The sequence below is a fragment of the Hetaerina americana genome, unplaced genomic scaffold (assembly GCF_022747635.1).
Source record: "Hetaerina americana unplaced genomic scaffold, ioHetAmer1.1.p SCAF_57, whole genome shotgun sequence".
In the NCBI taxonomy this organism is placed as follows: domain Eukaryota; kingdom Metazoa; phylum Arthropoda; class Insecta; order Odonata; family Calopterygidae; genus Hetaerina; species Hetaerina americana.
Window position 1 is genome coordinate 2,759,337 of NW_027287172.1, and position 16,670 is coordinate 2,776,006.

The 16,670-nt window shown below is 37.0% G+C and overlaps 1 protein-coding gene across 1 annotated transcript in view; it reads right to left on the minus strand.

The window, feature by feature from the left end:
• The window catches only part of LOC139694853 (NHL repeat-containing protein 2), a 36,295-nt gene extending 19,999 nt beyond the window's left edge, over nucleotides 1-16,296 (minus strand). Inside the window, exons 1-5 of the mRNA XM_071593377.1 lie at nucleotides 16,007-16,296; nucleotides 15,757-15,923; nucleotides 14,071-14,230; nucleotides 8,108-8,385; nucleotides 7,434-7,571 (exon numbers count right to left, since the gene is read on the minus strand). Coding sequence (XP_071449478.1) covers nucleotides 7,434-7,571; nucleotides 8,108-8,385; nucleotides 14,071-14,230; nucleotides 15,757-15,923; nucleotides 16,007-16,160 — 897 coding nt within the window. The 5' untranslated portion in view covers nucleotides 16,161-16,296. The remainder of the gene's footprint in view (nucleotides 1-7,433; nucleotides 7,572-8,107; nucleotides 8,386-14,070; nucleotides 14,231-15,756; nucleotides 15,924-16,006) is intronic.
• Nucleotides 16,297-16,670: the final 374 nt, after the last annotated feature.

Genomic DNA, 16,670 nt, shown 5'->3' on the forward strand with positions numbered 1-16,670 from the left:
TTTTCCATTTTGATTATTTTTTAAGGACACCAGGGCACAAGAACTAAAAAACATACAACTACAACATGGCGATTATTGTACATACAGGGTTCGTCCGGAAAATAAGTGTACTGAGCTCAGGAAAAAAAATTTATTACACTTTTACATATCTGAAGCTAATATTCCTCAAAATAGGACCCTTGTGAGTCGATACACTTGTTCCAGCGGCGTCCCCATTCCTGGAACGCTCCCGCGAAGGCATCATCGGGAACCTCTCGAAGACACGTCGTCACGGCCTCTTTGACGGCGTCCAAAGTCCCGTATCGCGTTCCTTTCAAACTCCTCTTTATCTTCGGGAACAGAAAGAAGTCCGGTGGTGCCAAGTCCGGGCTGTAGGGCGGTTGCGGCAGCGTTGCCACGCCGTGCTTGGCCAAGAAGTCCGACACGACAAGCGCGGTGTGAGACGGCGCATTGTCGTGATGCAGCCGCCAGATGTTTTTGATCGCTGGCCGGACGCGGGCGACTCGTTTTCGAAGCCTGTCGAGCACTTGGACGTATAATGCAGCATTTACAGTTTGTCGTTCAGGTACAAATTCGTAGTGGACGACTCCCCTTTTGTCAAAAAAGACAATGAGCATTACCTTGATCCGAGATTTGCTCATGCGAGCTTTCTTTTGACGGGGTGATGATGGGGTGTGCCACCCCGCACTTTGTCTCTTCGACTCCGGGTCGTACTCAAAGATCCACGTCTCGTCACCCGAAACAACGTTCTCTAAAAAATGTGATCACTTTTGCAGTGATCCGCAAGTTGTGTCGCGATTTCCAAACGATTGAGTCTTTGATCATCACTGAGCACTTTCGGCACCAACTTTGCACAAATTTTTCGCATCTGTAATTGCTCCCTAATAATCTCGTGCACTATTGTTTTTGGCGCATTACACTGCTCTGCTATCATCCGAACACTAAGACGACGATCAGAGTTCAGTACATCGCGAACTTTTCGCACATTTTCGTCGGTGTGTGTCGTTGATGGGAGTCCAGGCCGTGGTTCGTCGTCGACCTCTTCTCTGCCCTCCACGAACATCTTGTGCCACCGAAAGGTCATGTTTCTGGACATGGCTGACTCTCCGTAAGCCTGGTTAATCATACCGACAGTTTCGGTAGACGATTTCCCAAGCTTTACCGCAAATTTGATGGAATAACGCTGCTCCAAAAACTTCGGCATCGCGTTCCGTGACGTGGGTCGAGCGTGGAGGTTCGCGTTAACAGAGCTCCTCACTACACCACAGCTCAGAGCCGACTGCCTTTTTCAGCGTCGCTTGCCAACATACCCCCCTCCAATCGCAGCCCGTCAGAGCGGTGCTGGGCGCGCCTGGAGCGGCGGGAAAAAATCAGTACACTTATTTTCCGGACGAACCCTGTATACTCACTATTTGAACCTGTACCTATACCAGGGGTGGCCAAACGTGGTGCATTACATACCTGCACCTACTCATGTTTTTGTAATAGATGTCTTTCCTGATTCCATCTTAATATTTTCTACACCAAAGTTCTACATCTACATCAATACCCTGCGAGCCACCAAAAAGGTGAGTGGCAAGGAGGGGGGGGTCTCAGTTCAATTCGTACAGCCTTCAGTAATGTTCAACTTCTCAGTGTCTGAAACTTAGAATGGAACTCGTGAGCTGTTACTTCAGGCGGGTCTATAAACGTACGAATAATTTTATCTGTGTTGCCGTTGCACTTTCCTGCTCAAACGATCGCAAACACCACACACTAACACACATCATGTGTTTAAGTCACATGCTAATGATCGGCGAGCGTTCGATTTTGTCAGTCAGTTCTGAGTGAGCCATTGGCCATTGAGGGGTGGAGTTTGAAGCAGTGTTTTATTGAGTGAACTACAGGGTCGCACCCAAAAGTGGTAGGACTGATTTTTTTACAAGAATTTTATTGACGATATACTTATATCGACTTAATAATCTTCAAAGTATGCTCCTTGAGCTGCTACACACTTTGTATAACGTTGCTCCCATTCCCCGTACGCCCGCTGGAAATTTTCTTTGGGGATGCCGTTGATGACCCTCGTCGAAGCCTCTTGAACGGCCTTTATCGAGTCAAAATGTCATCCCTTGAGCTGTCTTTTCATCAGGGGAAAGAAGAAGAAGTCCGGTGGTGCCAGATCGGGGGAATACGGCGGGTGCGGCAACGTGGCAACGCCGTATTTGGCCAGGAGCTGTCTGAAGACGAGCGCGCCATGGCACGGCACGTTGTCATGATGAAGCACCCAGCAGTTTGCGATGGCCGATCAGACTCTTTTACGCACCAAATCCTGTGAAATAATGCGTTGGACGTTGGATGCAGACAGACCCAACTGGTCTGCAATTTCTTCACCGGTTAAGCGTCGGTCTGTGTTCAGCAGTGTCCTCACTCTGTCCACATTCGTGTCGGTTCTTGCCGTCGACGGCCATCCGGAGCGATGGTCGTCTTCAACGAGCTCCCTACCCTTTTTAAACAACTTGTGCCACTCAAATACTGTGGAACGGCTTAAGGCAGTGTCCCCATAAGCCTGCTTGATCATATCGAGAGTCTCAGTTGCCGTCTTCCCGAGTTTCGCACAAAACTTCACGGAATAACGTTGCTCTAAATTCAGATTCATTTTGTTTTTCGACGTGGACAAAAAACTTACTTCACTAAAAACGGTGTCCTCACTCAACGACAGCCCGCAGGCGACTGAGGTTGGTGTCGGTCTGTTGCTAAGAGCCCCCTCCACCTTACCCTGCCAGGCAAACCCCCCTCCACCGCTCCGTTCGCGCCAGAGAAAATCAGTCCTACCACTTTTTGGTGCGTCCCTGTAGCATGGTTTTTGTATTGAGAGTGATTAAAAGACAGATTCAAGATTAAATATATACTACATTTGTCAAAGAAGAGCACCACTACTTTTTCTTGACGCGAACATAAGAATTCAAATTCCTCATAGTTGATATCCTGTGTGATATGACACATGTACTTGTGATCTATTTGTTCTTTTACACTTTTTTTTAGATTCATACTTTTCTATGCTTAAATCCCTGTTACCCATTACACTGCAAAAGAAGCCACGAAAGCACGAATTCAATGAACAGTTGGAAAATGAGTTGCTGTTTATGACAAGTTCATCAGGAAATTCGTTTTGCAATGTTTGTGAAAGTACTCTTCCACATAATAGAAAACATGATCTCAAGAGACACTGTACAACACAGCATCAGACTAATAGAGAAGAATAAATGAATCTTGTTCTTGGATCTGAGTAATGAAAAGAATAAGTAGCTACCATAAGAAAAAGGAAGAAATCAGAAAAATAAAAAAAATTTCTTTAGCATTGGCAAAAAAAATAAACCTTCTCTGATGGAGAAGAAATTATAAGCTTTGTCTCCAAATATTCGCATGCGGTTTGGTGATAAAATTTTTGAAAGGAAAGCAGATGAAATTGCTATATCAGAGCAGACGGCTACAAGACGTATTAACAAACTCTCTCAGGATGTATCTCAGCAACTGGAAGAACTTGTCCATTCTTTTCTCTAGCTTTGAATTAATCAACACACACACATGATGTTGCTCAGTTAAACATTTTTATTAGCGGAATTGGTGATGATTTTAATGCCTTTGAAGAACTTGCCAGTCTGGAGTCACTGCATGGTCAAACAAGAGGATCAGATATATTTGAAAAGGAGAACTCATGCTGAGAAGATCTAAAATTAGATAATGCCAAATTTATCAATGGGTTCAATGATGGACGGCCATCAGAGATAGGTAAAGTATAAATAGGCAAAACTTTGCTCAAAAATTTTTTTAAAACGTCCTATACTAAAATATCACTGCATGATACACCAAGAGGCACTGTATGGGAAAAGTTCAAATATGCAGCACATTATGTTGCCAGTTGTGAAATTTGTGAATAAAATTAGAGCAAGAGCATTAAACAGACAAAAATTCAGAGAATACTGTGAATTGTTAGATTTCGAATGTGGTGAAGTTATCCTTTATTGGGAAGTGCGCTGGTTTTCTAGAGATCAGTTTCTGAGTAGATTTTAGAAATTGAAAAATGCTGTTTCTAATTTCTTGGAACAGGAAACTGAACTACCCGATGAAAGAACCTTATTATTTAACAATAACTGGGTATTTGATTTGGCATTTATAATTGATGCTACTAGCCATCTCAATGATATAAATTTAAAACTACAAGGCAAGAATAAACCATATCCTAAATTAGTAAAGAGCATCAGTTAATTTAAAATGAAATTAAAACTGTTCATCTCCCACTTAGAAAATAAGGCTTTAAGTATATTTCTACATTGAAAAGAGGAGAGTGAATGTGCTGCGGATAATATCAGTTTGACTAAATATATTTGAAAAATTAAGCTATTGCAAGAGTCATTTGAAAGTAATTTTCATGATTTTACTAAAGAAGAAGGCTGCATGCTCCCATTTATTAACCCATTTTTACTTAGCGAACAAAGCATACTGCAGGAGCCTAGTAACATACAAATGGAACTGATTGATTTAACAACAAATTCATTCTTGAAAATGAAATTTGATGAGCTTTCTCTTAACCAAAATGCTTTTAATATAATTAATTTCTGGCATTCATGACGCAGTGAACATTTCCCAGAACTAAGAAATATGCAAAAAGTCATATATGTCACTTTGGAACAACATAGAGATGTGAACAAGCATTTACATCCATGAAATTGTTGAAAAGCAAAAGAAGGTCAAGAATAACTGACTCAAATTTTAAGTATAGTAACTCTATCATTTGAAATCTCTAAATTCTTTTGATACTTTTTTTCCACCAAAACACTACTTAATTATTAACTACTCATGTCTTTTCCATGGGGCGATGAAAAAATGCATTTTTCCCACCATTAAAAATGTCCTTCGTTCGGAGTCTTCAAGTAATTTAGCCAAGGCAGAAGTTATCAACTCTGACCTTGTATCATGGGTAACACTCCCTGGCCCACCAGAAACATGCTTACATATAATTCATTCCATACCTTGAACCACCTTAACAAACCAGCATTATACTTGAAATCAATGCCCACTTCAATGCCCCTCATCAAATGCCCCACATTAATGCCCAAAGCTTAAGGGAGTGATTGATAGATTATCAGAAATAGGATCATTTAAGGCTCATGCCTGATTAAGAGAGACAAACGGATATATATCCAAATTCTTGTTTGCCAAATTCAGATGCTTCTGTACCATATTCACATGCTTCCGTTCCAGTTCAAACTTGATTTTCTAGAACATGCTTTAATTTTTCACCATTTCCATAATAGTTGACAAGGTTGAATTTAGTGTCCCAAGCTAAATGCAGACTTCAGATTTGGATCCATCCCTGGTATCATCTCACTTGTAAAAGCTGACTTTACACTTTCATTGGAATTACATTTTGATTTCAAGGTTTAACAGCCTGTTACCCTGTGCCCATGTTGTATTTAAAATCCAAAAGAGGATACTAAGACTAATGTGCAATGCACCCCTCAGAGCTCCATGTCGCCCCCTTTTCAAAAAACTTTGTATTCTCCCTCTTCCCTGTGTGTATGTGCTAAGTGCTATTGTTTATGCTAAATGTCATATCTCATTATATACCACTAACAATAGCATTCACAATCATTATACCAGGACCTGCAGTCATCTACATGTGAACTTCATCAGAACTTGCAAGTCTACTTTTTCCCCCCATAACATGGGACTCTTATTACATAATAACCTTCCTCTGGTTATCAAGAGCACAGAAAAAATGTCAACCTTTAAATTCAAAGTGAGGGACTTTTTCATGCAACACTTATTCTACACTATTGATGAGTTTCTGAATATGTAACAATGTATTGTATTTTATGTTAAGATCTTTGACATGCCGTATATCTTGGAACATGAATGTACCCAGATCCTCAGGAAAATAAATAAATAAATAAATAAACAGCCATTTTCAAATGAGCTGTTCACATTTTATGAATTCACAACTAAAACTCTCTATTATCCCAATGAAGAAGTTATCACTCAGAGATTTTTTAAAAACTCTCACCCCTTATCTGATAGAATTAACTGCTGGAGGGGCTGCAAAAGTTGCTTTAACAGAGTCATCAACAAAGGGACTTTGAAATGCTAGAATTTCAGTGTAAAAATCATTTACCTTGACCAGGTAATAAACCTTAATCCTGGTCATGGTAAATGATTTTCACACTGAGTAATTTCTGCATTTTACCCTAATCTGATGCTTGTAATCAGCAGTGTGTGTAGGAAAAAAAAAAGAAAAATCACAAGAAAATGTTTAAGAATTTAAGACCAAGAGGTCAGGAGGAATTGGTGCACTGCTAATGACACTGCCCTTCGTAATTAGTGGGTTAGGAATTAGTGATGAGATTATCTTCATTGATGATTCAATGGAATTTCTTGAAGAGAGTTTTTGAGAGAGCTCGCTGTTGATAAAACTAGTGGAACAGGATATACAACAAAAAGCAGTTTACTGTTACCAGAAGGCAGGGTTTTACTTTCTGAGGAGTAAATTATGTTTTCAAGATAATAATTGCTTAGAGTTAACCATTTCATGTTAAATGAATTCGTAAGCATTGAAAACTATAGGAGCCAGAATCAACTGCATCTGCATAATGTGCCAACAGATATTTTATGCTCTCCATTTTCATTACAATATTTCTACCGTAAATGCTACTTTAATATATAAATAATTCAAAGATGGAAAAAAATAACACAAAATAAATAATATAAAATAAAAGAGATGATTACTTAAAATTGCAAACCTTAGAAAATTAAAACATACATGTGTTACCATGGACATATAATGAAGTGTATGATCATCAAAAAGCTCTTCTTGTTGAGTAATAATCAACTGTGTCGTAAAATCATATTTAAGAGAATAATAAATTAGAAGTAAAGTAACTGGCAATTGAACAAAACGTGATGCCCAACTCCTGTAAAGTGTAAAATCTTTAACACATTACATAAAAATAATTTTCTAGGTTCCATGACATGTGGTTTACATGCATTGTAAAATTTCATATGAAAACAGCACACACAAAAATACACAAAATAAGGAATCATATAAATGCAAATATATGCATTACAAATTATTTTTCATCAGTTTAGGAGTTTCCAGACATTATGAATTTTACAATAAATACCATCATCATGCATCATTCATTTCACAGGTTCAATCAGTTTAAACATTCTACTCCATATCAAATGACAATAAACCAGAAAATAAATATTTCACAGCAATATACCTGTCTCAACCATAAAACTTAATCAAAAGTTTCCCATGGAGCATTTACAGTTGTCAATTACAAAGTACTTTGTACTTGATAGTACTTCAAAATAAGTATATTACATAAAAAAGTATGAATCGAAAATGAAATAAAGAATGTAAATTAAAAATCATCGATACACTGACTGACCTTTCTGATGGCATGATTATCAGTGTCTGCCACAAAAACTATGTCTGAGCCATAGAATGCTACACCCTGAGGATTGTTGAATTTTGCTTGCAATGGATTTCCATCAGTAAAGCCAGGAGAAGAACCACCAACAATAAACTGTAAAAAATTCAAACATAAAGTGAGACATCAATGGGAAACTCTAGCTGGAAGAATACAATAATAAAAAGAAAATCAGGACACTAAAAAAATACCATAGATTCCCATTTCAGGGTTTTCTGAAGAAATACCAGATTTTAGAGAAATATTAATTTTCATTATTAGAAATAACATTGAAAGTATTTAATATTGTTATAGCCCCACATTATTTAGGTAGTTAAGACCACAAAGATAAGATAAGGGAGATAGATTCCAGTGCAGATAAATACAAATATTCGTTCTTTCGCCAGATCACAATAGTCATAAATCTAAGTCATTATAGAAATAGTAAAGACTTTCCATGAGACAGAGACAATTGGTCAATTTAATTACTCCCAAAGAAGTCATGTACATTTTCAAAACAGCTTGCTTGACATTAAAAATTTATGGAGTTGACCAGATTCTATCTATTAAAACATTTGCAAAGACCTTCATGGGCCTAACTGAAAAATTAAACCCTGATAATGCTCTTCCTATGTTTGAGATTTTTTACTAACCTTAATAGCTCCTTCATGGCTGGTGATCAGTATCCTATGATGTCCCGTGTCAGAGATGGCAAGGAAGCCCTTGTGGTATGCCACTTTCCCCGGAAACAGAAGAAGAGAAGGTGGAAGGAGGTGTCGTGCCGGGGAAATGGGGAGGGAGTGATCAGATATGCATAAATCAGTCATTTTGTTATTTTTATTGAAGAAAGTGAGTGTGGTCCGAACAAGTAGAGACAACTCTTCCTTGAATCCTTCCCCAGCAACTACGAACAATAGTTGAGCATTTGGACCTGTATAAAAGAATGAGAGAGAAATAAACATAATTAATTGTTTATTTGGGGAGGTCACCAACAGCTAAGGTAATTTGTGCCATTTGGGATGGATGGGAAAGGAAGGGTGGAGAGAAACCTGGTGTTGGCTTTAGACTACTCTTGTTGAAATTCACCAAGGGGTCCACAGTTCAACGTCCCATCCGACAGACATCGTACTCACTCAAAGAGTTCTCCAAAAAGCACCTCAACTAAGGATCAGGATACCACTTAAAAATATTTGTTGTTCCCAGGATTTGAAGCCGGGTCCTCTAAGCAGGAAACCTGTACATCAGCCACCGAACCATCCCAATCCCCAATAAACTTAAGTTTCACAAAAAAATCACATGTATTCTCTCTTGTAAGCCACCAGAGGATATTATAATGGGAATCGTCAATAAATCAATCATTAGAAGAATCGTAGAAGAAATAATTAGAAGGGAATTATGGCCAAATGTGGAAGCGATGTAAAGTGAACCTGAATTGCGCCAAGAAATAAATTCAATGATACATAGGTAAAAATTAAATAACATCAAAACTCAATTGTCTGCATGAATGTATACCCAAATAAGATGACCGAGGGTCCACCCCATACATTTATGACAAGAACACTTATGAAACATATCATTTGATACAGAATGAGGTTTACTTAAAAAATCCATTGTGCTTTTTTTCACCAGCTCATGATGGGGAAGAGTTAGGTTCAAAATTTTTATTCCTATTCCAATATGGGCTTAATAATGTAGGAAATAATGCAGATATATTCTGAGAAAGTGAATGAAAATTATCAATAACTAATATTTGAGGGAAAAAAGTTTGATATATTAGCTGCATTTTTACTTAAAACCCATGCTTGCTGAGAAAATATTTCATGTTTTAATGAGTCACTGAAAATTTTTCTACACACAAAATTTGAAAAATCCAAATTAATCAGTGCATTGGTATTGGCGTAAGAATGAAACAAACATATGAATAGATTTTTAGATTTATACTGAACCATTCACAAAGATAGTAAGTAACTTCAGGCGGTGGTTGTGTATTTTATTTTAAGCATTATTTTGTTCTATGACCTTAACTCCAAAATTCCAGAGCTTGATGAACACAAGCATTACAATGAGTAAATCCTGCAATTGGAAAGAAAGTGCTTATTGCCATAAATTCAAATAATTGAGCAGACCTTCCTGAGATTCTTACCCAATGATTATCAACTCGAATCAAGCCACACATTTTATCCTCATTTAAAACCTTTGTCTAAAGTAGCATGTTGACTTATTTTATTTACCATAATGGTAATTATTCTTTTAAACACTAATTATTTTCATTTTATTTTAATTTATTTTCATTTTAACAAACAATGCTAAACAAACTGTTCAGCATCTGAACTCATGGTGTAGCAGGAATCAGCTGAATTTAAATGTGGAAAAGTCCCAACTACTTTACTTTGCAAATAAAAACAAAAACATGGCCACTTTTGCAATTGAATCAAGTGGAAAACTAATTCCCCAAGCGCCCCATGCAAAATTCCTAGGAATAGTTCTAGACAGGCGGTTGTCCTGGTTGGAGCATATATGTCACCTGGGCAAAAAACTGAATACCATTTGCTTCCTTATTAGAAGCATCAGGTTTACCGTAACAATGGATGTCCTCATGTCAATATATTATGCAAATATCTACTCCTGTATAGTATATAGTATCCTTTTCTGGGGTTCTTCTCCGCTTGCAGACACAATATTTAAAATTCAAAAGCGAGCCGTACGGCTAATTGTGAAAGCAGAGCATAATGCTCCTTGTCGTCCATTATTCCATAAATTGAACATTCTACCTTTGCCATGTATTTATATCTATGTATTACTGGTGTACACCTTTGTAAACCTTTCAATGTATGACACAAATTGTGGTATTCACCACTATGGGACCAGGTCTAAAAATGATCTGCACCGAACTTACGTAAGAACTAGAACCACCGTACTAGGCCCTAAATCTATGGGTCTCCTTATGTTTAATAAGCTAAATGAGGACCTGAAATCCAGCACAAACATTTGTCTATTTAAAAGGAAATTGAGAGCTTTTCTTCAAAGGAATTTGTTCTATTCTATTAGGAACTTCATGGAACATGAAACTTAGAATATGTATATGTATTACATTGTGTATTATTGTATATATTGACGTGTCCTATACTATGTGTACAATTTTTTGTATGATGCAGTCTCTGGACAAATAAAAATTATTATTATTATTATTATTAAACAGTGGGTAATTCACAAATAAAATACTTAGGAGGCCACTGAAATGACATGTGAGGTAGGGAAGGCACAGACATTGGCTTGAATCTATGGAGGGACAATCTGTTACCCTGAGGATAAAAGTGCACCAGCTAACTCTTATTCTCATTGGGATCGGGATGGTGCAGCAGCAAATGTACTGGCTTCCCTCCGAGAGGGCTCAGTTTTGAATCCAGGAGGCAGCAGGTATTTCTGTGGTATCCCGATCCCTACTTGATGTGCTTTGACGGGAGTACGTGGAGCGAGTAAACCATCTGTTAGATGATATGTTAAACTGTAGACCCCTTGGTCCCTTTTGTTAAAAAATAGTAAGTTGTAAGGGAGGCAACCGAAAGCTGAGGTCATTTGCACATTTATGGATTCATAAATTTGATATTAACAACATCATTTTTTAAGGTGGGGTGAAAATGCATTAATTGCTCTTATTAACATTATTTATTAAATGATTACACAGAAAACAATAATTCCAAACATGGATTATCAAACATAACAGTTTCAGGTTTAACTTGGTGGAATTCCTTTATGATGAGGGAAAAAAGAAACTTTACACTTCCACTATAAAGATTTGATATTTAACGACCATGGTTAGAATATAAGAAAATATTAAATCTTTATTGTGGAGGAGTAAATTTTCTTTTTTACCCTCATCGTGGATTATTAATATGAGCAGATCACTTCATACACACATCTAACAACTTAAAGAATATATTCAAAACATCATGGAAAATACCTGAAAAAGCTTTGCCTATGGAGCAGGTCACTTCATACACATTATATCTAACAAATTAAAGAATACATCCAAAACATCATGGAAAATACCTATACCTAAATACATAACTCCCTGCTTGTTTGTGAATTTTTGGCCAAAAACAGTACTGCAATGATGTCCCAGCCTCCATATTTGCCAGGCAAGGCTCCATGTGACTTTTTGCTTTTCCCAAAATTAAGAGAACCTTAAGGGGCCATCGTCTTACCAGCATAGATGAGATTAAAAGTGCACCGCTGAGAGAGCTGAAAACTATATTAAGGATCAAGTTTCCAATGTTTTATGAGGATTGGATAGAACACTGGCATAAGTTTATAATATCTAATCGGAACTACTTCTAAAGGGATAACATTGATATAGATGAATAAATTATATTCTCACCAAAAAACTAAAATTCCAATTGTTTAGTGAATACAATTTGTGTTCAGAAGTATAGGTGATAACGGGCAACAGTCTCACTCACCTGCCAACCACTGCCCATCCTGATTGTCCTTCTGCTACCCTTATCTGGGTATTCTGCTTCATATATAAGCTTTGAATAAGTCGCATAACCCTCCACTACTTTCCTATTCTGTAATATCTACATCAGCACTGCCCCCTCTACATGATTAAAAGCTTTCTCAAAATTTATGAAGAACACAACGACATTCTGAACATTTTCAATATTTCATTCTACCAATATTTTCATCAACATCATAACTCATGCATTTTCTATTACTAAACCCAAACTGCCCTTTGTCTAGGTGGATATTTGCACTATTTAGTAATCTTATATTGATGATTCTCAGAACTACCTTTGCTGTATGTAAAATTTAACTTACCCTTATCATACTACAGTCCTCACCTATAGCAGCTTAATAAAATTTTTTGAGATAGGGAATATACATTCCAAAAAATGTGCCCCAAGGCAAATTACATCAAATACTGTGAGATTAAAATCTCACAGGTTGGATACTATAAAATATCATGGTTTTTCCACTCCTAAATCTTACAAGTAATTGCACTGTATCAAGGTTAGTTCGTAAAAAATATGCTGAAGACAACCTTTTAAATGCTTCAATTTAAAAGGGGTTGAGGAATATAAGGGAATATTGTGGGATGAAGGTGAAGTGAAAAGAGAGTTCTTGATGAAATGAAGGAGGGGGATAATTTTCTTGGAGATGATGAATGATGGAAGGTGAAATATGAATGCAGGCCTGGGGTGGTCAAGAGAAAAAAAGTGTCAATGGTGAAATGGTAAAAGGAGTAGAGGGGATTGGAAGGAGTGGAAAGAGAAAAAAAGCCATGTAAACCAGCCCCAATTTTACAATTTAATTTTTCCTTACCCCTCTTTCACAAGGAGGAGAATTTTGGCCCCCCATTCCTACGACTGTTATCATCCGCTACCCCCAAACAAGCCTATCACAGACCCCCCAAAAACCATGTAACAAACCCCAGTGCACCAGGCGTTGTAAGTCATACATATGTATGACTTAGGGTTTTGTACAATATTTTCTACCTAATTATGGCATAATCAGAAAAATGGTTGTACTAGAATTAAATTCTGTGGGCCTATTTCACTGACTAGGACCAACCAATAACTTTTGGGTATAATCCCTACCAGTAAGGACAGGCAATGTACAGGTATCATTTATACCTGGCATTTATCTGAAATTGAAATTTATCAGCTTTATATATATTTAGACATAATAAATTGAATTGACATACTAAATTTCAAATGAACTCATTTAAGTTGCAGTTGAGTTGCAATTGAATCAAAACTCAAATTTTTATAGTCTTATATATACGCACAAGGTTTCTCAAGAAAGTATCCAGCCATGCAATATTTTGAGGAAAATAGCCTACCTAGAATGATGAGGCCTTAGTCCCATTTGAATTACTTCTTTGGGACCTCACACATTCATCAAAGCGTCTCTTCAACTTTTCAAAACAATCGGCAAAGTCCTTCTCCAGAATGGTCACCAGCTGCCTCATCGCGTTCTCCTTTATCTAGTCAACCAACTGTTGGGAAGACTGGGCTTTTGATTTCAGGTCATTGCCATAGGCCCATGACCCCTTTTATGACCTTTTTAGAAAACCTGGGTTATCTTTTGTGGCTGGGAGCAAATCCCCCTGCAACTTCAGCACGCAATTCTTGACGTTGACGAGATAAAGATGAATGCGGCGAGGCAGCTGATGACCATTCCAAAAAATAATTTTGCCAATTTTTTTGAAAAGTTGAAGAGACTCTGGGATAAAAGTGGCCAAAGACCTCATTGCTCTAGATGGGCTATTTTTCTCAAAATGTTGCCTGGGTGGAAACCTTCCGGACAGACCTTGCTTATCGGGTACAGAATCTCCATAAAATAACAGTGAATAAAGAATACAACTACATACATAAATTATCCAGCCACTAACAGAATTCAAGCTTGAACAATTTGTGCCAAAGATGAGAACACTAATGGTCTAAATACACTGGTCACTGTAGAATACAACTACATACATAAATTATCCAGCCACTAACAGAATTCAAGCTTGAACAATTTGTGCCAAAGATGAGAACACTAATGGTCTAAATACACTGGTCAATACAATGGTCACACTTTACACATCAACTTAAATGCTGCATTAACTACTCACCTAGAATTACAATCGAAGGCCAACATGAAATCCCAAGCTGATTCCACATTACTGCATTAGAATCATTTACAACTGGATGGTTTATTTCATATCTCTGAAGTGCAGATAATAAATTAGCTGAATCTTTTTCATTATCAAATTTAGCACTATGTACACCAACCTATAAAATAAAGGAAAATTCTGATGCAGACCAGCATACTTCTTTCTTTCTTCTCTGTACTTATGGTTTCAACATATTAATATCATAAAATATTACAATTATTTTTACTGACAAGTCCAATTGATTTTATACGCAGTATATAATGACACTAGTGATATATTTAGAAAACTTATAGTTGTATTACTTAATTATTTAAATCTGGTAGAAAAACACAAGAGAAAGATTTACAGAGGTCATCCGCTAAAAACCGGACATAGGAAAAGAGAACAGCACAGAAGGAAAATTAAATGACAGAAAGATCATGGAAGTAGCAGAGGAAAAGTGCTATGAGTAAGAGATATGACTTCGAGTGACTAAGGATAATGATACAACTTAAAGAGATTAGTAAAAAGAAGAAAAAAGACTGGAACCAAAAAATAAGGAGAAACCCCTCTACAAGAACTAGGTTTCATTGGACAGATCGAGGAAAATGTTAGAGAGAGGTGTTAAAATGCTTTGATCACACCACATTTGAAATACATAGGAAGCAAGTATTTTGGAACATAGAAGAAAATGTCAACTAAAGAATTGGATAATGTTCAAGAAAATCTGCTAGGTTCGTTAATAAATACTATGAGAAGAGAGTAAGCATAATGGCTATATTTGTGGAATCAGGTTGACAGGCTCTGGCTCCTCGAAGAGAGCAGGAACACCTTAGATTTTAAGAATGGCACATGACAACCGAGTTTTCTTGTGACACCAACGAAATTATTAAGGCACTACATTACGTTGGCAGATTTGACCACTGTAATTTCTAATACAGTGGTCAATATTAGTGGTAATTTCTAGGGTATTTCTCGTTTCAGGCCTTCATTCTTTTCCACAGTATCATACCTCTTATGCCTACCAAGCATGAAGTGAGCCGCATTCTTTGGTAACCTAAGTTTTTGTGACCAGTGGAGCGCAGGCCTCCCACCTGGGTGTAAACTTTATAAAATGTTTTTCTGTATTTTTAGATACCCCATTCCACAAATGCTTTTCTTAAAAATTTGCATTTCAGAGTGTACATTTCCAAATAGTTTTGCAACTATTTGGTCAATATATTCCTCCCATTTTATATCATTAATAAATGTAATACGAAACGTCTCCTCCTACAGCATTTTCTTGAAACCAACGAGTACTGACTAACGTCACTCATACATAATAAAATGAGAATGCAAATCGCAAAAAACCAAAGATTTTCACAACACTAATGCTCTAAGAGGAGGCTGAGCTTTCTAAATAACAGCGAGCACATACATACGCATTACTCAACTGAGATATATAGAGGTCTACATACAAGAAGGCATATGAAACTACCTTTGTCCACTATTTCAATTACAAGTGGTGCCATTGTTGTACCGGAAAGATTAACTGCCATGAAGAAAAATTACAGAGAACGGGGGAAGGAAAATGGATGAAAAACTATACCCGCGACATTATGTAACTCAGGCAATTACACAAGAGGTAGTTAACTGTGAATGTGAATTTAACATTCCGATACATACCACGACAAGACCCTCTTCAACAGTATTCTCCATTTCAAGCTGTTTCAGGTCTGGGAGAATATGTAAGCAATTAATACAACAATACGTAAAGAAGTCGAGTAAAACAACTTTTCCTTTGAGATCCTCCTTGAGAGAGAGGGGCCGGCTAACATTAAACCACTCTAGGTCTGAAAGAGGAGCGAATATTTTAGTAAATAACAAGTAACGTCATCGAATTTCAACAAGAGACAGCAATTTCAATAATATTCACCTCCACTAAAATCCTCAATTCCAGCACAAGCAGAATATTTTGAAATGTGCTCATTTATCTCTCTTACTATATCGGATAGAGGCATTTCTTTAGATCGAAACTTCTGAACAAGCTCGTATGTTGCTTCGGTCACATCACAGAAAGTCTCCGACATTGTTGATTTTTTTAAGTGACAGCAATCTTCGGAAAAGGCCGACACACGCAGCGTCGCTTTATGACTTTATCACCACTTATTCACAATAATAATCAATTGGACATGCAAAGAAACAGCTAATGCAACATTCAATTCCGAAGGCGATCGCCTGGCGAGCAACTAGTACCAAAATGTGCGCGATGCAATCTGCTGCCAACATGACCACTTTATGAAGAACTTCTTCAGAAGCTACATTTTAATTTATTATTTTTCCCAATTTTTAGTAATTTTATGTAGATAAAATCTATGATATTGAATTTCAAATAAAATTGAACAATGCGATATAAAGTTTGAATGATAAAAGTTTTGAAAAATTGGTCAGCCATGAATTATTATTGCTGGACCTTTAAAATAAAATGTTTTGCTAAACAAAAGAAAGAGAGTTGATTTTATAAATGTAACCTGATAAAGATGATAAATTATATGAAAACTCTAAAAATTAAAGTAGGGTGGTTCATATTTTGACCACGC